This window comes from Aquila chrysaetos, chromosome 8 (assembly GCF_900496995.4).
Source record: "Aquila chrysaetos chrysaetos chromosome 8, bAquChr1.4, whole genome shotgun sequence".
NCBI lineage: Eukaryota > Metazoa > Chordata > Aves > Accipitriformes > Accipitridae > Aquila > Aquila chrysaetos.
This window is the reverse complement of record NC_044011.1, coordinates 400,779-421,730: the sequence shown is the minus strand read 5'-3', so window position 1 is coordinate 421,730 and position 20,952 is coordinate 400,779. Positions and strand designations below refer to the sequence as shown.

The following is a 20,952-nucleotide window of genomic DNA, read 5'->3' as shown; positions in this document are numbered from 1 at the left end:
GCCAGGACCCCGGCGGCGCGTGCGCGCGGCGGGAGGGTCACGCGGGCGGCGGGGCGCGCGCGGCATTGGCGGGCGCGCCGCGTGAGGTCAGTTCCGGTGGCGGCGACGCCGGTGGTGGGGCAGGCGGCAGCGCGGCCCCGCGCCAGAGCGAGACCCGGACCCGCCCGCTGCCGCCATGGCCTCGCTGCTCAAGGTGGACCCGGAGGTGAAGCTCAAGGTGCGCCCTCCGCGCGGCCCGCCCTGCCCCGCCGCCGCCGCCTCAGCGGCCCGTCGCCTCGCGGCCCCGTCGGGCTGGCCCGGCCCGGGCCTCGGGGCGGGGCGGGCTCGGGGCCGCCCCGGGGCGCCGCCCGGCCGTTTCGCCCCGGCCGTTGGTCGCGGCGGCGGCCGCCGAGCTGCGGGCCGCCCGCCCGCCCGCGCGGTCCAACCGCCGGGCTCTGCCCCCACCCCCCCACCCCCCGGCGCCGCCGCCCCCGCGGGCCCGGCCGCCGCGGCTCCGCAGGAGCGCCGGGAGGGCGGGGACGGGGCCGCCCCCGGGGCGGCCGGCTCCCTGGCGAAGGGTGGCCGCTGGCCCCGGCGCGGGCTGGGCGTGTGCGGCCCAGTGGCTCTTCCTCCCCGCGCCCCGTGCCGCCGCTGGCCCGGCAGGAGCCGCTCGGCTCGCCGTTCCCCGCCATCGCTCTGCGCCTTCCCTCGCGCTTCCGGAGCGTCCTTCCGAGTCCGGCGCCTGCAGGCGAGGCGGACGGGCGGCTGCCACTCGGTGTTTGTAGGCTCTTCCAGCCCTCGGGCGTTTCCTGCGAGGATGGGAGCTGTTCCCGGAGAGAGCCTGCGTTCAGGCCGTAGCTGAACTCCACAGCTGCGGGGTGCAGCGCTTGGCTTGCACAGAGCCCTGCTTTTTGAGAGTGAGTCTGAACTGTTGCTTTTTTCCTTCCGCAGGTTGACTCCTTCAGGGAGCGGATCACGAGCGAGGTGAGTATCCCTCTGCCGCTGGCCCAGAACGTTATAGGACGGGAAAGAGGCCGTTTGGCCGTATCTTTCTGATAGACCTGGTTGCGATTTGAGCCTCTCCTGGAAGCTTAGCAGCGCTCAGGGCATCAGTCACCAACTGGAGTGAGGTTACGTAGCCTCGTGGCTCTCCTGACATCTTCTCACCGTGGCTTAGTGTGACAGTTGGCAGCAGGCAGAACTTTTGTTCTCTCCTGTCTCCCGCCTTTGGACAGTTGATTTTCCTGGTGTTCTTGCCTGCTAGTGGTAACCTCGCGGCGTTGTTTCGCGTCATCATCTGTTCTTTCTTTCTCTCTCAGGCTGAAGACCTGGTGGCAAACTTTTTCCCAAAGAAGCTGTTAGAACTTGATGGGTTCCTTAAGGTAAGTTGTATGTTGTCCTCTGTATCCTCTTTCATTTTCAAGCCACGTGTTGAAAGTGACGTGGCGGGTCTCGTCCTGTGTATTTTCTTCTGTATTTCATCTCGTTACAAAGACACAAAGGAGTGGCTCAGTCGCTTGCATGCATTTGAGTGCTGTTAGCTCTAGAAGGGGGTGCTTCCTTTTCAGTTTTCTTTGCGTGAGTGTCGCATTTATCTTTCTTACGTATTTGGCAACTTTGGGCTGTCCTTCGTAATGCTGTAGTCTCACAGGGACTCCAGCGTTGCAGACAGTTGATAGCTTTGATCACAGTCTGGAGCTGGCACACTGTTCTTGGGTGGAGGGAGGTCTCGTCACAGGCCTATTGTTAGACTTTTTTTTCATCCGTCCTTATTTTATAGTTGGAGAAGAGGGAGGTCTGAATCTTTTGTCTTTTCATTGTGTTTGGTGTGACAGAATTTGTTAGTTCATAATTAAATAACAAATCTGCTTTATTTTCCAGGAGCCCATCCTGAATATTCATGATCTCACTCAGATCCATTCGGACATGAACCTCCCAGTGCCTGACCCAATTCTTCTCACGAACAGCCATGATGGACTGGATGGGGTAAGGTTACTCTCTTGGCTGTGATCCCTATTTCTGTTAATTAAAGCTGCATGGCTTGCTCTGTGCTGGAGTAGGATATTCTTATTTAATAACAGGCTATGGCTCTCCCAAAGGCTTTTAGGAATTGGTCTCTCAGGCCTGGGAAGTCTGCTGGAGGTAATGCTGTGCTCTGCAGTCCTCCTTTGTTTTTAAAGAAGGATGCTTAGAAACCAGGAGCGTGGCAGAGGCTCTAAAGTTTTCCTTATTTCCTTTGCAACACTGTTAAAGCTTACGACTAGTTTGTGAGTAAAACATTTTGTATATTTTAGCCAAATATGAAAAAGAGGAAGCTGGAAGACCGCGAAGAGACCTTTCAGGGTAAGAGTCCCCAAGTCTCTTGTGTTGCTGCCTGCCCCCTGAACCAGTGCACCATGCCTTAGGGTTATGAATTCACATGAACCCCACTTGCCCTGTCCTGACAGCAGCTGCTGCTCACGCAGGCCTCTCCCCACAACCTCTCAGAGCCTGAGCTATGGATGTTCTGTTGTGGAGGAGTCAGGTTCCAGCTCTTAGAAGCATAATTAGGACTACTCTGATAGACATAAGTAGTAATGGGTTGAGCTTGGCCTGCTGACAGAGACAGCTGATCTCCCTGTGGCTCTGTGCTGAAAGCTCTCCTTGTCTGGAGGAAGATACCAGGCTTTGGATTAAGCTGAGGCAGAAAGAAACGGCTCATACACGTGCATCAGGAAAATCCTTTGTGCCCAGCCTCAGCAGCCTAGAGTTCTTCAGCTCTCGTCTCCGCTCTGTGTTTTCTCTTTTCCTTCCTTCCTTTGTGGTAACTGCTGTTATCCCATGTCAAATTTCCCCTTCCCCACAGGTTAGCTATAGCCTGGCTCAGTGTTCACTACTAGCCTTTGCGGGAGATAAGACGCTCAGGTGGACCTTCGGTCTGATCCTCTGGCGCAGCTGTTCCTACGTGTCGCTGATGCAAGGTGTTTTTCTCCTCTGCTGCTAGGTACCAAAGTGTTTGTGATGCCCAATGGGATGCTGAAGAGCAACCAGCAGTTGGTGGACATCATTGAGAAAGTGAAACCAGAAATCAGGCTGCTTATTGAGAAGTGTAATACGGTGGGTATGCGCGCTGGAGCAAGTGGAGACAGACAGTAGGATGCTTTTGCTCCTGGAGAGGCAAAGCTGCTCTGAGTGGAAGGAGCAGGCCCCTCTGTATTCTGTAGATGAGGAAAGGCAGGATTCGTACTGCAGCATCTAAAAGTGGCTGGGAGTTAGGTGTAGGGAAATAATGTTTTTCCGAGTCCTTGAGGAGCTCTGCAGTTCACCTCCTGAAGGAGGATCTTGTCTGTTATACCAGCTCCTTACTTGAGGCTTTTCTTCACCCTCCTTTTGCACAGTCACAGACCCCTGCTGAGAGCTTCTGTGGCACAGTCAGGAGAGCTTCCCATGAGAAGCTGTGCTTGTGCTGGCTTGTGTGGCATCCCAGCCATGTGGGAAACGATCTCCTCAGAAGTGTTGCATGAGCGTGAAGGACCTGCAGGAGTTTATCATGAACTGCATGGCAAAGGCAGGGTCCCGGGGGGCTTTTGGTAAAACTTTTGAGAGAGGTGTCTGTGGAGATGTTGGCATTGATCAGTGTTGTGATTGCTCCACCACAGGTCAAAATGTGGGTGCAGCTTCTCATCCCCAGGATAGAAGATGGAAACAACTTTGGTGTTTCTATTCAGGTAAGGCACCACTGGCTCTGTGCCCTGCTGTAGGAGAGAGCTGTGCTTCAGGGACATGGATCTCTCGGGTTCCTCTGAATCTTTCATGTGATGGTATCCAGCAGCTGCAGTCATGGGGTTGGTTTAGGTTTTAAAACCTAAACCTGAAATTGACATGGCACTGCTGAGATGTGTTGCTTTCAGAGCCCTGAAGGCCAGCTGCAGTCTTATGAAGCTAATGGCTTCCTTGTCTTCCCTGCAGGAGGAAACAGTTGCTGAGCTTCGAACTGTGGAGAGTGAGGCAGCATCCTACCTGGACCAGATTTCTAGGTAGGCGTGCAAGAACAGACCTCTTTTTTCAGAATCCCCTTGGGAAAAGTAAAGTGCTTGGGGAAGGTCCCCCAGCTTTTCTAGGGCAGGTTGGGCCTGAAAAAAAATCTTGCTGCTATTTATCTGACCTTTGGTCTCTCCCTTTTCCTACCAGATATTATATCACAAGAGCAAAGTTGGTTTCCAAAATAGCTAAGTACCCTCATGTGGTAAGTAAACAGGGAAGTGGAGGTTTACATGTTAAGTGCTGCTGCTTTTTGGGACTCTTTGGGGCGCTTCATCGCTGTCCTTTTTGAGCTGAGGGTCCTGGGGGGGAAAAGAGGGGATCATACAAGGATGCAGGACATCTGCATTAGAGGAGAGCAAGCTGAAGGGGGGATTCCTTTGTAAAAGGTAGGATCTTCACTTGGTGTATGGGAGGCACAGCTGAGCTCAGGCCGCTCAGCTATGCGTCTGCTCTCTGTAGGAGGACTACCGCCGCACAGTGACAGAGATCGATGAGAAGGAGTACATTAGTCTGCGCCTGATCATTTCAGAGCTGAGGAATCAATATGTAAGTGAAACACCAGAGCTCGCACTGGCTCCTTGCACAGCAGTGGAGAGCCCTTTTGATCCTGCTGCTGCTCCCCCCTTTCCCTGTGAGCACGCCTGGTCCTGGCAAGAAGCCTCTTGTCCCCACTCCAGCTCCAATGAGAAGAGCCGATTGTTGCCCCTCCACCACCTCCTAGAGGTTCAGGTGTTTCCAACTGAGTGTTCACAGGAGTCTAGCACAAAATATTCCTTCCACCTCTGTGGGAACCTGTGATCCTAAACTCTTCATGCAGTGTAAGCCATTCCTGGGGTCTGTAAAGAAGTCTCTCTGTGGTGTTACATGCAGTGGCTTCTGTAAAGTCTGGCTGAAAGAAGCCCTTATCTTAACTAGGTGTGTGATTGCATGCAGGGGTTGAGGGTAGTGCCAAGGTGAGCTGTACTGCTGTTTTAACCAGTGCTCACTGTGAAAGCTGAACACTGGATGACTTCACCCTTCTTGTCTGAGTCCTGTTCTCCCTTTTTGCAGGTCACTTTGCATGACATGATCCTTAAAAACATTGAGAAGATAAAGAGGCCTCGGAGCAGCAACGCTGAGACCCTCTATTAAGTGTCAACATTTGAACTTGAGAACTGTTCAGTCAACTAAAGACCGTCATTGCCTTGGTTTGTTACGTGACTATCGAGATGGGAAACTGGCTGGAAATAGTATCGCATTCTTAGTTAAACTCTAAAGAAATTCTCACCTAGTTTTGTGATTGGTTTTGTTCAGGTCTCAGGAGCTCTCCCTCCCTCTAGTAACTGGTAACGAGAAGGCTGTGCTGCTTTGGGGTGCCCTAGAGGCTACTGCAGAGTGAGAGCACCAGCCAGGCAGGAACATTCCTTCATGCCTTTCTTCCTACCTGAGTAGGAACCACATTAGAGACCAAGCCCTTGTCCTGTCCCATCTCTTGGCTGGAGGCTTCTCTGGGAATGGGGCAGACAGTCTTCAGCATGAGAGCAAGCTCAGGTGGTGGTGCAGTGGCAGAGAAGCTCGCTCTCCACTGCTGGCTGTAGCTGGGCCCCTCTGCCGCCAGTGCTCTGCACTGACCCATTGCAAAGACAGGGGAACCTGCCCCTTCTGGGCTGGTGGCAGCAGCCACGCTCCAGTGCTGCTGAGCGGTCTGCACTCCTTTTCTGGCTCTCTTCTGACTCAGCAGAGCCTGCCCCATCTGTCTCTGCCTTGTCAGTTCTGGCTAGATCAGTGCAGAGCACGAAGTGGTGCTTGAAAACTAGGGCTGGTTGCTGTCCTGGCTGGTCGTGAGCTCAGGTGACTTGTGCTCCTGTTTGCGATTTGACTAGAGCCACTTTCTTGGCTACCACCAATGTTACTTCACATATGTCCTAGTGCCCCTTCAGCATGAGATGCTTTTGCCCAGGCTGAGAGAAGGGAGGGGCCGGAGGTCCGATACTAAAGTCCTGATAGTTTCCGCACATGGTCAGACTGAGACCTGCTGTCTCCTGGCAGTGCTCCCCGCTGCCCGGGCAGAGCAGGCCAGCTGCGACAGCTGGGGCTTGGGGGTGAGGGTGGCCGATACCCACCTGGTACCATGGCAGACCTTGTAGCCTTTCCCCTGAAAAGGGCACGCTTGTGTGCCTGTTGACTCCCCTAAGCTGCCGGAACGTTTCATGGTCCATTACAAACCCCTTTGGAAATGACTGGTTGTGTTGCGTCAGTTTTTGTGTGTGGCAAGTGGGCCCATAACGCTGCAGGCTCCAGAATTTTCTTATTTATAGTATTTCTACTTAAGTCCCCTATTCAGGGAACGTTAAATCATTTGTTTCAGGAACCTCGCTGTTTCCTGGGTCTCGCTGTTACACCTGTATATTCTTATTGTGCAGTAGCCTTAATAGTTGTGTTAACCTCATTGTAACAACAGTGACAAATGGAATGAACTTTCTCCCCTTCTTTTTTTACTTTGTTTTTGTTTCTTCTGCTTCCACATCTAAGAGCCATGTTGTCTCTTGCTGGTTTCCCAGGGATTTGCCCAGAGTGTGGAGGGCTGCTGGCCCTTGCTATAGACTCTTCTGTTGTTGTTTGTAGTAAGTCAACTCTTAGTCTTCCCGCTAATAAATATTCAGTAACAAACCAACTGCGTTCTAGCTGCTGTCTGGGAGCAGCACTTCCCCCTGTGTTTCTTTGTATTGATTCCTTTTAATTTGTTCGGCTCTCTTTGCCAGATGAAAGTATGTAAACTTTTACCATGTCAAGAAATTAAAATAAGGTACTTGGAATTCTTTTAAGGTAGCCCCTTGTGTGTGATACTGAGCTCTTAGGCTGCGCAGTGTTAACGTCTGTTCTGGTCCTGCCTTTCTCGCATCCAGTTGCTCCTTCCCTGCGTTCTCCTCATTCCTCTCTTCGACTGTGTTGTAAACTGCTGTGCACTACTTTGTCGGTTGTTTCTGTTCCTTTAGCATGCCTTACATTGGGCCCATGGTCTTGGGTTTAATGTGATCCATCCCATCTCAACCCAGTGTGTGGGACTCAGGCCGTCTCAGTTAAAACAGGCGCAAGAGATTTGCGTGGTGTTTCTCGAAGGGTCTGCAGCCTGTTCCGTGGCTGCTCTTGCACCTCTGCCAAGCAGGTGCCTGCAGCGCTGTCCTGGGACAGGCGGCTGGAGGCCACAACTGGTGCGTGTGTTCAGCGCGTGGTCCGCTATGCTCTTGGTACCAAAGGAAAACTCCGGCCGCCCAGCAATCCCCCAGCCAACGCATCCTCTGCTCTCCCCGGGGGATCGTCCTCGTTCTTGTTGCGCTCCCCCCCCGCCCGTGTCCGCTGCACCGCAGCCCGGGGTGCAGAGGGCTCTCCAGTGGCACTCCTGTTCCCTAAGTGTTCTGTCCCCGAGCCACCCCTCCCAGGCAGGGTGCCGCTAGGTGGGGCCAGTGCCTGGCCCCGGAGCAGCCACCACAGGCTGGGGCTCCTGGCTGGCACATCCAGCCTTGAAATCTTCAGCTGCTGAGAAGCAGGAGCAGCTGCTTGCGGACAGACGATTCCTGCCCCCCGCAGGGCCGTCTGCCCCACGGTGCTGCCTGCCGTGTGGGAAAGTCCTGCAGGTGCCCCAGCCACTCCGGGCAAGGTGGGAGTTGAGCTGGAAATGGGTCACTGGGGGCTGAGGCAGCTGGAGCCAGAGCTCAAAGGAAGGGCTGTTGCTGGCAGGGCTTGATGTGGTGCAGCACGAGGGGTTCCTCTTCGCTGCAACCAGAAGAAACTGAACTCCCCGGAGGCTTGTGCCAGCGGTCCTGCTGAAGGACGGAGCATCCAGGACAGTTGTCTCAGCGGGTGTTGGCAGGGAGCGTGGTTCATCTGCAGGAGCCAGGGGAGGGTTTATTGTCTGTGATCTTCACCCCTCAGTCTCAGTGCAATGGTTTCTGCTTTGCTCTCCGGGAGAAGTGGCAGCGTGCCGCCACGGCTCTAATTCACAGGTTCTTGAGACATCCCAGCTTATATGCAGTGACTGTTAAAACCTTGAGAGGAGAATAAAGGCACAGCAGTTGTGTGCAGACGCAAACACTGCCAGAAACGCAGCTGGCATGGGTAAGGGTCAAGCAATTTCCACTGTTCTGTTTTATACAAGCTGACCCTATGAGATGAGAGAATGGGAGTGGGGGTTTTCCAGAGTCTGAGGTCTGGCTTGGGGTATGCTTAAGACTTGCCTGTGTCAGGATTGTTGGCAAGGGGGTTTCTGTACCGTACTCTTTACCCAGCTGTCTGGCAGTCACTGACTCCAAGTTTCCTTGAGCCAAAAGCTGTCTGTCTCTGGTTTTGGTTTCTATAAATTTCAGAGACTATTTTTTGCCACCTCTACCTTTCTGTCCGAGCAAAAACCAGCAAACTCCTCTCTTCCTTGCTTTGTTTGGGAGACATGGGCAATTTAGCAAATATAAGATGTGCTGGTGGGCAGTACCTAAAAGCAACTGTGTAGCCAAAATAAACATTGGTAGGATGTGAATTCTCCATGTTAGGTGTGGGGCAGGGTGATGGGCTAATCAGGCTTGGGAGCTGAGTTGTGGGAAGAGGTATGTGCACTAAACAGGTCATAAACAAGTTACACTGCTGTTAGTGAGACATGTAATTTTTTAAATTCTAGGTTAGCTTTAAGCTGCTGCAGGCTTCTTTTGGAGAAGGTACACAAGCAGTTCAGTGGTATGTGTGGCCCTTAAAGATCCCCGATTGCTTCTCATCAGTAAGGTATTGACACAGGTTTCCTGGGTCTGCAGGCTCAGTTAATTACTCTGCTTCCTGAAATTTCTACTGCAAGATGGAGATGGATTTAGGGCTGTTCTGTTTATTCTGAAACAGAGCTCCCAGAAAGTGCAGGCTGATTCTTGTGTTGCTTGTCATAGGCTTTAAAAGTCCTCAGCTTGAAAAGTACAGCAGAAATGGGCAGTATTAAATAACGTGGTATTAGACATGGCATCCATGGCGCGTATCCTGTAGTGGGGCAAAGGCAGTGCACAAAGCTTCGTTTGCCTCATCTGTATCCTGCAGACCTGGGGTGTGGGCTGTGGGTTGGTTTGTCATGGGGATGTCATTACAGGTTAGGGTTTCTCTTTTTTTTGAAACACCCGATGTGCACAGAACTAAGAGTGTTCCCACACTTTATTTTCAGACATCTCCCAGGCAAAGCTGCAGGATTGAGTTGTGATTTGTGGGGCAGCAAGGCCTGTGGAGTTTATCCAGTTCTCTTAAACTGCTGCTGTGCTGCTTAGAAAATGACCGTCTGTAATTGCAGCCTGTGCCTCGACTTTTAGGGACTTGGGATGCAAAACCAAGAGGCGAAGTCAAAACTGAACGATCTGCTCTTTTTGTACTTTTTTTAAGGAAATGTCAATGTGAGCATTTTGCATGCAGCCTCGCAGGGTCGTGCAGTAGTCTCGGCTCAGCTGCGTAGGTGCGTGGTGCAACAGAACACTTGTTAAATTCCTGGGAGGCAGGAGGTAGGTCCTGGCTCTGCTCTAAACCTTAACTGGGGTAACAGTGCTTCCTCTCTGCACTGAGTGAAATGGATAGCATGCTCTAGGCTTACACCAAAAGGGAATTTTTCTTTCAAGCCTAAACTCAGGTAATCCTCGAAGCCTTGTTGACTTCATGGATTGAAAGACTGACTTGGAAGTTGGTGCTGCTTTGCTTAATTTGGGGCTACTCAGGGGCATCTGATTCTGCCACTGGAGGCCAATTGAAAGTCGATGAGAGCAGGGTACCTCTGAAACCTGTAGCTGTTGCATCCCCTGTAGCTAAGGCTCTCCTCTCATCTGTCCTGTCTCTCCCCTTTGCTTGTGTCCGTGCCACAGAGTGAGCCCCTCTTCTGGCACAGTGGCCATGTGAATTGACTGCTGTGGCTCTGCAGGCTTTGCTGGCGCAACAGCCGGTGAGGCAGAGATGACGCGTGCTGGCACAGAGTGGATGTGCGTGTCCCTGGCCTGCACAGCTGCAGCCTGGGCTAAAGAAGGCCGAGGCTGCCAGTGGTGGTGAGGATAATGGAGCGAGTCCTATGGCCACGTGGCCTTCTGCTTACCAGTGTGGTGTCTGGTAAGCACGGCCGGAGGACCGCAGAGGGACTGAGTCCAGGGCAAGAGCTGCTGCAGAGGAAGAACTGGAGGCAGTGCTGAGGCTGAGGGGGGCCGTCTCGCACCAGGAAACTCTGACGGGAGGAGAAGGCCAGGGTGAGGCGAGGTGAGGCTGGCAGCAGGAGTGGAAATGTTGGGTTGAATCTCCAGCCCTGGTTCTCTTGGATGCCTTGTGCTTCTCAGCACCAGCTCAGGGACAGGCAGGGATAAAGTATCTAAAGTGGTACATCTTGTCTACCCCAAGCATCTGCTGCGTGGCAGGATGGAGCCCCGAGTCCTGGTGTCTGGCTGCCTCATCCTGCCAAGGCCTTTCAACAGTGCTGTGAGACCAGCAGAGAGACCTTCGGTGGGGGTGGCAGAGGGCAGTTATCTCAACCTTTGGTAGAAATCCTGGAGGTGGCTGCTCAGCCTGGGCAGTGGTAGCCTGGCAGCACAGTGATAGCAGGCACTGGCCATCAGCTGCCTGCTTGGATGACGCAGGTTGGGGGTGGTTTTGTCCTTGAGGGAACTTCTCAGAAGCTGCACCTCAGTTTATCTTTGAACTGGAGGCAGAGACAAAAGCTGTGTGATCTTGTTTCAGTAGAATGCTGGGGGATTAATTAGTTCATAGCTGTTCAGAGGTGCAAACTAAGAGCTAGTTGTTCACAGCACATTGGGGCCTGAGTCTCATCCTGAACTACATCTCTTCATGCCCACCAAAGTTTTTCTACTACTACACAGATGGATGTGTTTTCAGCAAAGGCTTCCATGTGGAAGATTTAAAAAAATAAAATAAAAAGTAACTCCAAGCTTGGAATCATGCTGCCAGGGAGAATGTTTACAAGGAAGCAGCCTGATAAACAAGGAAATTTGGTGAGTTGCAAAGAGGTGAAATTCTACAGTGTGGCAACAATTCCCAGCTTGTCAGAGCCTCACAGTGGTCCCAGCCACCTCAGGCTGGCTACAGGATCTTCGTTTTTACAGGCAGCCTCAGGAAGCTAGGTTGGACTGAAAAAGTAACAGAATTACGTGAAACTTGTCTGAGTCACTGACCCTGCATCTCCGCTAGTTCTTTCAGGGCACTGCTCGTGGCAGAGGACAGAGGAGGCTGCAGCTGAGAGAGGAGATCTGCCCTTTCTGGTCACCACGAATTTCAGATCTCCTCCCCTAGCCTCTCCCAGTCTTTTGTACTTTCCGTGCTAATCCATCCAGTGCAGCGTAAACTGACAGAGGCAGCAGCTAGAAAGCCTGCTCTGAAAGCTGCTGTGAATGCCTCAGGACCAGCAGCAGGCATGCACATGAAAACCCTGCTCATCCTCCTCGTTCTGGCTTTAGCCACGATATTTGCTTTAGTCTGTGTGTTGCTGACAAGAGGAAGGGCCCCCAGCACCTGCCAGGACCAGCCCCCGGAGCAGGAGGACACCGATGATGGCCAGAGCCTGGTCTTTGCCGATCTGACGCCCGAAGAGATGGTGCAAGTGGTGCGGTACCTGCAGGGAAACCTTGGGGTGCAGCTGGTTGATGCCTCGCGTGCAAAACCCTCCGACAACTGCATCGCCTCCGTTGACCTGCAGGTCCCTGCCAAGGCGGAGGTGCTGCGGTTCCTGGATGGTGGAGGGGCTCGCCCCCCCCCGAGAGGCACTGGCTGTGCTGTACTTTGGGAACCAGCCAGACCCCAACATCACCGAGTACGTGGTGGGTCCGCTGCCGATGCTGGCATATCACCGGGACGTCACGGTACAGAAGTATGGGGGGAAGGTGCCGTATCACCGCAGACCAACACTGGCTGTTGAATACAAACAGATTGCAGGGTTTTTAAAAAGCCAAGTGTTCCCCACAGCTCCATCTTTCATGCGTCAAGTAATGGAGTATGATGGAGCCAGTCTAGCAGCCCTGACAGCTGCTCCCCGTGGATTCCAGTCTGGAGATCGGATCACCTGGTTTGTTTTATTTCAGAACGTGAGCGGGTTCTTTGTGCACCCAGTGGGGCTGGAGGTGCTGGTGGACCACAGCAGCCTGGACATCTCCCAGTGGGCTGTGAGCAGGGTCTTCTACAACGGGCAGTACTACAGGGACATGGTTCAGCTGGAGAGCGCCTACGTGCAGGGTCGCATCAGCGTGCAGAAGGTGAGGAAAGCACCGCGGGATGGGGACTTCTCGTCCATGAAGCCCCGAGCACCTTCGGCTGTGCTGTTCCCTTTGCAGTACGAGCCCCAGGGTCCCCGCTACAGCGTCAGGAGCAACCACGTCCTCTTCCAGGCCTGGAGCTTTGCCTTTGGGATGAGCGTGAACACAGGCCTGCGCCTGTTTGACGTCCGACACAAGGGGGAGAGGGTTGCCTATGAAATCAGCGTCCAAGAGGCATTGTCGGTGTACGGCTCCAACTGCCCTGGAGGGATGTCAACGAGGTACATGGATGGGAGCTTTGGCATTGGGCGCTACACCTCCCCCTTGGTGCGAGGGGTCGACTGCCCCTATTTAGCAACATACTTGGATGTGCACTACCTTGCTCATTCCCAGGTCTCCAGAATTAGTAAAAGTGCCATCTGCATCTTTGAGCAGAACCTGGGCTCCCCTCTGAGGCGCCACTACTCCAACTTGCAGTCGCTCTACTACGGGGGGCTGGTCAACTCTGCTCTGGTCGTTCGGTCCATTGCGACCGTGGGCAACTACGACTACGTGTGGGACTTCATCTTCTACCAGAACGGGGCCATTGAAGGCAAGGTCCAGGCCACGGGGTATGCGAGCTCGTCCTTTCTCCATGGGGACGGTCTGAGATACGGCAATAGGGTTTGGGAGCACACGCTGGGTACGATACACACCCATTCCATCAACTATAAAGTGGACTTGGATGTGGGAGGTAGGTCTGGGTCTTCGTTTAATGTTTTCTATTATACTGGTAAACCCCAGAGCTTTGGGGGGATTGCTTCCTCATCTGTAGAGTCCCTAATAACTGACATCAGAACTCTGCTTTTTCACTCTCCTAACCTCTTCTTTCATTGCAAAATTATTTTTCTGTGTACAAGATAGTTTGTCAAGGTCATGGAGTTGAAGGCAGTGGGAATTGTCTGGGAGCTCTGTGTTCAGCCCAGGGAAAGTATGAAAGGTAGCAGCTGAAAAATGTTTGTGTTTCCTTGAGGCCTCACGTCTGGCACGGTGCGTGTTGCCATAGGCAAGGCCAGGCAGACGGGGAGACACAGCCCTGTCTGCAGGACTGAAGGTCTGAGCCTGCTGTTGCTGCACCTGATGCTGGTCCTGGCACTTCTTGTAACTTGGAAAAGTGCTTTTTGTATCTCGACTGCCCAGCGTAAAGCAGGGCAGCTGGACTGGTGCTCTGCAGGGCTGAGTTTGTGCAGCTTTATCCCCGCTTCTCTTTTGAGGAAACGCTTGGAAGCTGGATCCTGCGTCTCGGGCTGCAAAGCCGCTGCAGTCAGCCAGTGAATTCCCCTGCTCCTGCACGGAGTCACGGTTTTTGGCGGCGGTTCCCTGCGGAGGGTTATTTGAGTCCAGGAGCAGCCTCTTGCTGCACCGTCTGGCGGGCTGAGCAGTGAAGTGCTGGCTTCCACCCTGGGAGGCGCAAGGATGCTCAGCCTGAAAGGACAGCTTTGCTTCCCCTTAAAGGCCGTTCCAGTAACTGCAGTCCCAGAAGGTGCAAGGGCAGTGGTGGTGCTGTGGCCACAGGCTGGCAGCATTAGGTGTCTGTTATTGAAACCTGCTCCCGTAAAAGGTAGGGGAAAAAAATGTGTCACACCTCCACAGGACCAAACAGATTGCTGGTGGGCAGTGGACTGCATCTGTACCAGCCCGAGGAGAAATAAATGCAGCTCCAGGAACCCGTGCTGTCTCCTGGATTGCAGGGAGTAATCGGAGAGCTACGTATGTCAAGCTGCAGCTGACTCCAGTGCAAGCATTCAGTCCTGGCATGTATCCTCTCTTGTACCTGCCTGTGATGCAGCAGTGGTTTGTGTGGCCTTGAAAGGTGCTGCTGCTGTCATTACAGTCGAAAACAGGACTGATACTGGTTCCCTTCCTGTAAGCAAGCCTCAGAAACGTGCTAAAATACAGTTCCTGCATAGTGGTGGCAAGGTCCTTTTCTGTGACTGCTGTGCACCTCAGTTCCCTGCTCTGTTTACAGACAGTGAGCCCTGGCTGCTGCAAAATGCTCTTGAGAAGAGTTGTATAAAATCCCAGACTTGTTCCCCTTAGCAAGGGAGGGGAGCCCTGTCCCAAGCAGCAGGGCTTGGGGCCGTGCCGGGTGCTCGAGAGGCGCCCTGCGGGATCCCCACCTTCGAGCGCAGGGAAGGCAAAACTGCAGCACAGAAAAAATGGGTCATCTCCCACACAGGTTTCTTGGATCCTGATCTGAGGCTGGTGGGGGACCTGCAGGGAAAAAGGGCCATTGTTCCCTGGCTGGAAGTGAGAATGAAAACATAAGTTCCTAAATTAACATGATCACAAGAGCGGTAAATTGATCCAGTGCTGCAGTGGTTTCAGCCCCTGCCCAGCCTCTCTGCCTGCACTGCAAACCATCTCTACCAGAATGGTGTGAAGTCGACCACAATCTCAGGAAAGCCATCCTTGGCTGTCGGTGATGTATCGCTGCTGCCTCGCACGGGGCTGGGTGCAGTGGGGCCAGCCTTGCAGAAGCTGGTGGCCATGCAGGAGCAGCCGCCTCACAACATGGTGGGGTGGCCCCAGCCCCCTGCTCACTGCCTCCGAAGGGCTGCTCGCTGCTCTCCTTGCCAGGGAAGGTCTGTTGTACAGTCAGGAGTACTGAACAGTTTCCTGACAGTGACCATTTCTGTCTGTGACAGCTCTTGTCCAAGGATCATGTCTGCTGGAGTGGGGTTGGGAATGCCTGAATGGGGACAGATGTGTCCTGTTAGTCGTCCTGCAGCCTCTGCTCTTCCTGGTGCAGCCACTCTGGGTGCTGCCTGTCACTTGCAGTTGCTGCCAGGGGTTCAGAGAGCATCTGCCTGTTCTTACCAGGGAGCTTCCTCCTGTCTCAGCTAGTCTGCCCACAGCTGGAGCCAGGCTGGAGCTGCCATGTCCCTTCCCTCAGGGTTGGGAGGGACTTGGAGGCAACAGATGATGGGGACAGGGAGAACTGGCATGTGGAGGTGCTGGGGAGCCGGCTGGTCTTGGGCGCTCCTGGAGAGCCAGCCTAGACCGGCCCTTCAGGGGAGCAGGGCTGGTCCCAGGGCACCAGGGTGCAGAAGGACCAGGCCAGCTGAGCCTGCCCCTGCAGCATCGCTGAACTCCACATGAGACGGGATGGGGTGTCCTGGGAGAAGCAAAGGCCCCTTGGGCAGACTGAGGCTGGGGCTCTTTGTGGTGTCACCCTGCAGCGGAGAAACCCATCAGTAGCTTGGGGAGTGAGTCAGGCACAGGCTCCCCAGCTGGCTTCCTCGGTGTGTCTGGGGTGGGGAGGAAACAGGCTGAACTGGCTGGGACCTGTGATCTCCACTCGGACTCCCATGCGAGCTCCAGGCTCCCTCCCCACCTCGCAAGAAACGCCTTTACGCCCACAGTCAGCAAATGAATTAAGAGCCTCGTCTGCAGGTGAGGGACGTATTCTAGATGCTGCAGCCAAACACTGCACGCTGTCTCTGCACTTGGAGAGATGAACCCCAAACTTCCCTATGTTCTCCTGGTTGGGGCTGCAGTGATAATCTTCATTCTTTCCTGCATGCTGCTGAGCAGGGGGAGGCGATCACCCAGCTGTGAATCCCAGCCCCGCATCGTGGAGAAGACGGGATCCACGAGCCAGAGCCTGGTCTTTGCCGATCTGACGCCTGAAGAGATGGTGCAAGTGGTGCGGTACCTGCAGGGAAACCTTGGGGTGCAGCTGGTTGATGCCTCGCGTGCAAAACCCTCCGACAACTGCATCGCCTCTGTTGACCTGCAGATCCCTGCCAAGGCGGAGGTGCTGCGGTTCCTGGATGGTGGAGGGGCTCGCCCCCCCCGAGAGGCACTGGCTGTGCTGTACTTTGGGAACCAGCCAGACCCCAACATCACCGAGTACGTGGTGGGTCCGCTGCCGATGCTGGCATATCACCGGGACGTCACGGTGCAGAAGTACAGGGGGAAGGTACCGTACCACCGCAGACCGATGCTGGGGAGTGAGTACGAGCAGGTGGAAGCATTCTTAGAGAACGTGGCGTTTGCTGCAGCCCCAACCTTCCTGAAAGAAGTCTTTGAGTATGACAGCACCAACGTGGCATTTCAGACCACAGCCCCTCATGGGTTACGGTCTGGAGACCGTAAGTCCTGGTTTGTCGTGTTTCAGAACGTGAGCGGGTTCTTTGTGCACCCAGTGGGGCTGGAGGTGCTGGTGGACCACAGCAGCCTGGACATCTCCCAGTGGGCTGTGAGCAGGGTCTTCTACAACGGGCAGTACTACAGGGACATGGTTCAGCTGGAGAGCGCCTACGTGCAGGGTCGCATCAGCGTGCAGAAGGTGAGGAAAGCACCGCGGGATGGGGACTTCTCGTCCATGAAGCCCCGAGCACCTTCGGCTGTGCTGTTCCCTTTGCAGTACGAGCCCCAGGGTCCCCGCTACAGCGTCAGGAGCAACCACGTCCTCTTCCAGGCCTGGAGCTTTGCCTTTGGGATGAGCGTGAACACAGGCCTGCGCCTGTTTGACGTCCGACACAAGGGGGAGAGGGTTGCCTATGAAATCAGCATCCAAGAGGCATTGTCGGTGTACGGCTCCAACTGCCCTGGAGGGATGTCAACGAGGTACATGGATGGGAGCTTTGGCATTGGGCGCTACACCTCCCCCTTGGTGCAAGGGGTTGACTGCCCGTACTCGGCCACCTACATTGACACACACTCTCTGTCTGAGACCCTGAGGCCCAGCAAGAGAAAGGCTTCCCTCTGCATCTTTGAGCAGAACCTGGGCTCCCCTCTGAGGCGCCACTACTCCAACTTGCAGTCGCTCTACTACGGGGGGCTGGTCAACTCTGCTCTGGTCGTTCGGTCCATTGCGACTGTTGGCAACCACAACTACGTGTGGGACTTCATCTTCTACCAGAACGGGGCCATTGAAGGCAAGGTGCAGGCCACGGGGTATGCGAGCTCGTCCTTTCTCCATGGGGACGGTCTGAGATACGGCAATAGGGTTTGGGAGCACACGCTGGGTACGATACGCACCCATTCCATCAACTATAAAGTGGACTTGGATGTGGGAGGTAGGTCTGGGTCTTGTCACTCCTTTGTGCCCTCCCTGAGTACTTGTAGACTCCCAAAACTTGATGGTTTTTTGTCCTTATACAGATTTTTCTTTTCACATGTGGGGTAGGATGGTGTGCTCACACAGAGCTGCCTCCCTTCTGTTTTTAGAGCAGCGAAAAGCTGTTGTGGTACAGGGATAGGTTCCCCCTCTGTCCCATGCAGTTACCCCTGAGCGCCATGCAGAGCTGTGGCTTCCTGGGCTGGGTAATGCCAATTCCGCCGTGTGCCCAGCCCCTGCCCCTAATGGGCAGGGGTCCTTCCCCTCCTGCCTGCGCAGGCAGACCCAGCCCTGCCCTTGCCCCGTCAGCCTTAATGCCTCCGGGGCTCTGCAGAAGTTGGGATTTTTCCCTCTGGCCCCCTTCCCCTGTCCTGAGTCCCAAATGATAGTTAGAGTCGATCAGGCTGGTTTGTTGGGATGTGGTTTCCAGCTTGCATTCCTACTTCCTACAGCTTTGTCGAGCTGTTCCCACTGCTCGTGTGCGAGTGGAACAGGCAGCTGCCCCCTCCATGGGGCTGTGGGCACAGCAGGCAGATGCTGGGCAGGCAGCCAGCTCTGAGCTTACGGCTGTGCTGCATTTTGCTGGGGGTACAAGGGATCCTTAGCTCACAGCAGCAACTGGAGCATCGGCTGCAGTTTTCTTAGTATTCCCCTACCATTTATGCCACAAATCTGTCCTTGCACTCCTGCTGAAATTGCATTTGCTGCACGCTTCTGCCATCTATTAAAAATTTTCCCATTTCCTTTTAATTGGGAGACAGAAATTTAAAGGCTGTCCATGTGGTTTTAGGATGAGTTTTGAGTGCTTAGGTAAAAATGGGGGATTGCAAAACTGCAGGAACAGGGAAAAGGCAGATGAAATCAGACTCACTGCTGTTACTGGAAGGGGAGGTGTGGGGTTACAAGTTTTGTTCACAAGAGAAAAGGGAAGAAAATGAGCACAGTGGCAGTTGTTGGGCATGGCTCCTCTTCCATGGGGCTCTGGCTCTGGTGCTGGCCTCGATGGCAGCCCCAGGGCTCAGGCCCAAGATGCTGCTCAAACCTTCCAGCATGGCCAGAGCTTCAGCTCTGAAATGCCCTTTACACAACCTGGAAACTTGCATGGGACTGAGGGGAGTGGAGCCCAGGAGGGTGTTATGCCATGCGCTCTGGCCGGGACAGGCAGCGGGTGATAAGCACTGGCCCCTCTACCAGAGCTGTGCTGGCGCTGGCCATCGAGCACTCTCGGCCAGCTCTTTGCCATCTTGTCCCTGGATTTATTTGCTCTTGTGCCCCTCCTGTTGCACTGAGCCTCTGGCTCATGACTCCTGTTTGTGGAAAGACCTGAACTGCGCAGCACTGCTCCAGTTCTGTGATGTGCAAATGTGCTCAGAGCCGGGGCTCTTCCTAGTGCTTTCCAGCTCGCAGGATGCATGCTGATGAGCACACAGTGCCTGGGCCATCAGGCGCTTGAGTTAATTAGACTGTGCTTGCACTGGGATGCAAACCTGTTCTTCTGCACTGGGATGAGGCTCCCCTCCTGTCCCTTGCAGAGGGACAGAGTCCGCGTGGATAGTGGTGGTGTCTGCCACAGCATGGTGTTGCCTGGGTCAGACAATCGTACAGTCGTACAGCCATAGATAAACATACACCATGTACAGTCACAGTGCAGTGGAGCTGCAGAGCGGTAACTGCTCTCATGGGCAGGAGCCAGGGTTCGGAGCCTGGAGTGCAGGAAGAGAGGGTGGGGAGAGCGAGCTCTGGCTGCACTGATGTCCGTGGGGAACTGGGGACTGCAGGGACACTCCTCATTGACTTTGCTTTTGCTTCACAGGGGTGAAAAACTCCCTGGTGGCCCATGACATGGCATTTGAGATGGTGCGGGCTCCCTGGAGCCCGGAGCAGCAGATAGAGCGGCCACGACTCACCAAGAAAGTCCTGGACACGGAGGACCAGGCTGCCTTCCGGCTCCAGTCGAAGACGCCCAGATACATCTACTTCGCAGCCACCAGCAAAAACAAGTGGGGCCACCAGCGTGGTTACAGGATCCAGATCACCAGTTTTGCAGGGGACCATGTCCCCGAAGCCAGCTCCATGGAGAGGGCCATCAGCTGGGCAAGGTCAGGCTGCTCTGGCTGGGATGGCACATTCTCAGAGACACCCCCAGCCCCACCGGCTGCAGACTCATCGCTTGGATGTTCCTTGACGGGGAGGCACAGGGCAAACGCCCTCCTGGGCTGGGGTTAATACGTAGGAGCAGGCTTGTGCTCTGCAGACTCTCTGGGGAGCTGGTTTTTAGTTCTGCCCTGCCCCAGGGGACCGCTCCCATCTCTTTTCTTGTCCTCAGGTACCAGCTGGCTGTCACCCGGCGGAAGGAGGAGGAGCCCACCAGCACCAGCATCTACAACCAGAACGACCCCTGGACGCCCACCGTCGCCTTCGCTGACTTCATCAACAACGAGACCATCACCAACGAGGTGGGCTGGGCTCCCCTGGGCTGGAGCTGTAATACCCAGCCCCAGGCTGAGCGGGACCCCTGGGGCTGCCCCAGGGGCTGAGCGACCCCAGCATCCCCTGCAGGACAGCGGGCTCAGCTGGGAGAGCAGCAGCCCCGGGGAGCGAGGAAAGCGGGTTTGAGCATCCCCTTTTCTGTGTATCTGCTTGGTGCTTTGGTCAGAGTGCAGAGCAGGAGCTCGTTTCTCCCTGTGGAGAAATGCTGGCAAAACGTCAGGAAAATCTCTGCGAGGCCAGAGCTTGGCTGTGGGGGTCAGGGCAAGGGCCCTTCCGCTGGGTGGACATCTGCGGCTGGGGCTGCAGGCAGGTCTTTGGGGAAGGGAGGGGATCTTTCCCAGGAGCAGGAAGCTTGGCGTGTGGGAATGTGGCCAGGCTGGTGCCTGTGGAGGTCCCCTCCTGCTCTCCTGTAACTTTCCATGGCCCCTGTGCAGATTTCAGTCGCTGCCACTGCAGGCTTCTGAAATAACCGCAGTCTTGTGGCTCTTCCCTGCCTAGGACCTGGTTGCCTGGATAACCACTGGTTTCCTTCACATCCCGCACTCTGAGGATATTCCCAACACTGTGACGGTGGGAAACTCGGTTGGCTTTCTCCTGAGACCCTACAACTACTATGACTTGGACCCCTCCATATACTCACATGATGGCGTGTTTTTCACCAGTGAGCAAGACTTCACGGCATGTGAAATCAACCCTATTGCATGCCTGCCCAAAACTGCCTCTTGTTTGCCAAACTTCCCCCCGTTCACCTTTGATGGTTTCCAAAATATAAGCAGGCTTTAACGCTACAGGACAGTGTTAGGAGACACAGTCAGAGACACCAGGTTGACTGTTCTCAGATTTTCAGTTTTTTAGTGAAGTTGTCTCAATTTCCCATTGTGCAATGCCTTCACTTTTTATCATTGCTTTTTAAAATAGTGCTCTTTAAAAGGGAAGCATAATCTTCCTGGCATGATGCCAGATGGGAATCTACATTATCTCTGTTAATTGCTGAATTTGAGTCTGTTGCAGGAGGAAAGTGAGGAGAAAATCCTGTTCCTCTGCTGTAGAAGCAAGCGCTGTGTAGTGTTTATCTCAGGTTAAAAAAATGAAAATGGTTCTCTGGTCCAGTGCTCTCTC

General features: G+C 54.4%; 3 protein-coding genes across 6 annotated transcripts; all 3 read left to right on the top strand.

The window, feature by feature from the left end:
* Positions 1-72: 72 nt before the first annotated feature.
* Positions 73-6,797, top strand: PSME3 (proteasome activator subunit 3). The gene is made up of 11 exons (XM_030021323.2): positions 73-217; positions 931-963; positions 1,299-1,361; positions 1,861-1,965; positions 2,274-2,322; positions 2,963-3,075; positions 3,618-3,686; positions 3,928-3,995; positions 4,150-4,204; positions 4,462-4,548; positions 5,053-6,797. The coding sequence occupies exons 1-11, from the start codon at positions 176-178 to the stop codon at positions 5,131-5,133; spliced, it is 765 nt and encodes a 254-aa protein (XP_029877183.1). The 5' UTR covers positions 73-175; the 3' UTR covers positions 5,134-6,797.
* A 152-nt stretch (positions 6,798-6,949) lies between these two features.
* On the top strand, positions 6,950-15,651 carry LOC115344293 (membrane primary amine oxidase-like). The gene is given in 3 exon segments (XM_041125581.1): positions 6,950-11,742; positions 11,744-12,969; positions 15,458-15,651. Coding segments are annotated over 3 exon segments (1,761 nt in total). The 5' UTR covers positions 6,950-11,401.
* Positions 15,652-15,732: 81 nt separating this feature from the next.
* Positions 15,733-20,942, top strand: LOC115344292 (membrane primary amine oxidase-like). Of its 4 annotated transcripts, none has more exons than XM_030021315.2 (5): positions 15,733-15,924; positions 16,018-17,302; positions 19,157-19,442; positions 19,670-19,799; positions 20,332-20,942. In XM_030021315.2, exons 1-5 carry the CDS (start codon positions 15,733-15,735, stop codon positions 20,614-20,616), a joined length of 2,178 nt encoding a protein of 725 aa, XP_029877175.1. In that variant the 3' UTR covers positions 20,617-20,942. The 4 variants fall into 4 exon arrangements, with proteins under 4 accessions (XP_029877175.1, XP_040981514.1, XP_029877176.1 ...); XM_041125580.1 differs by having other exon boundaries at positions 15,733-16,245; positions 16,399-17,302; XM_030021316.2 differs by having other exon boundaries at positions 15,733-16,569; positions 16,702-17,302.
* Positions 20,943-20,952: the final 10 nt, after the last annotated feature.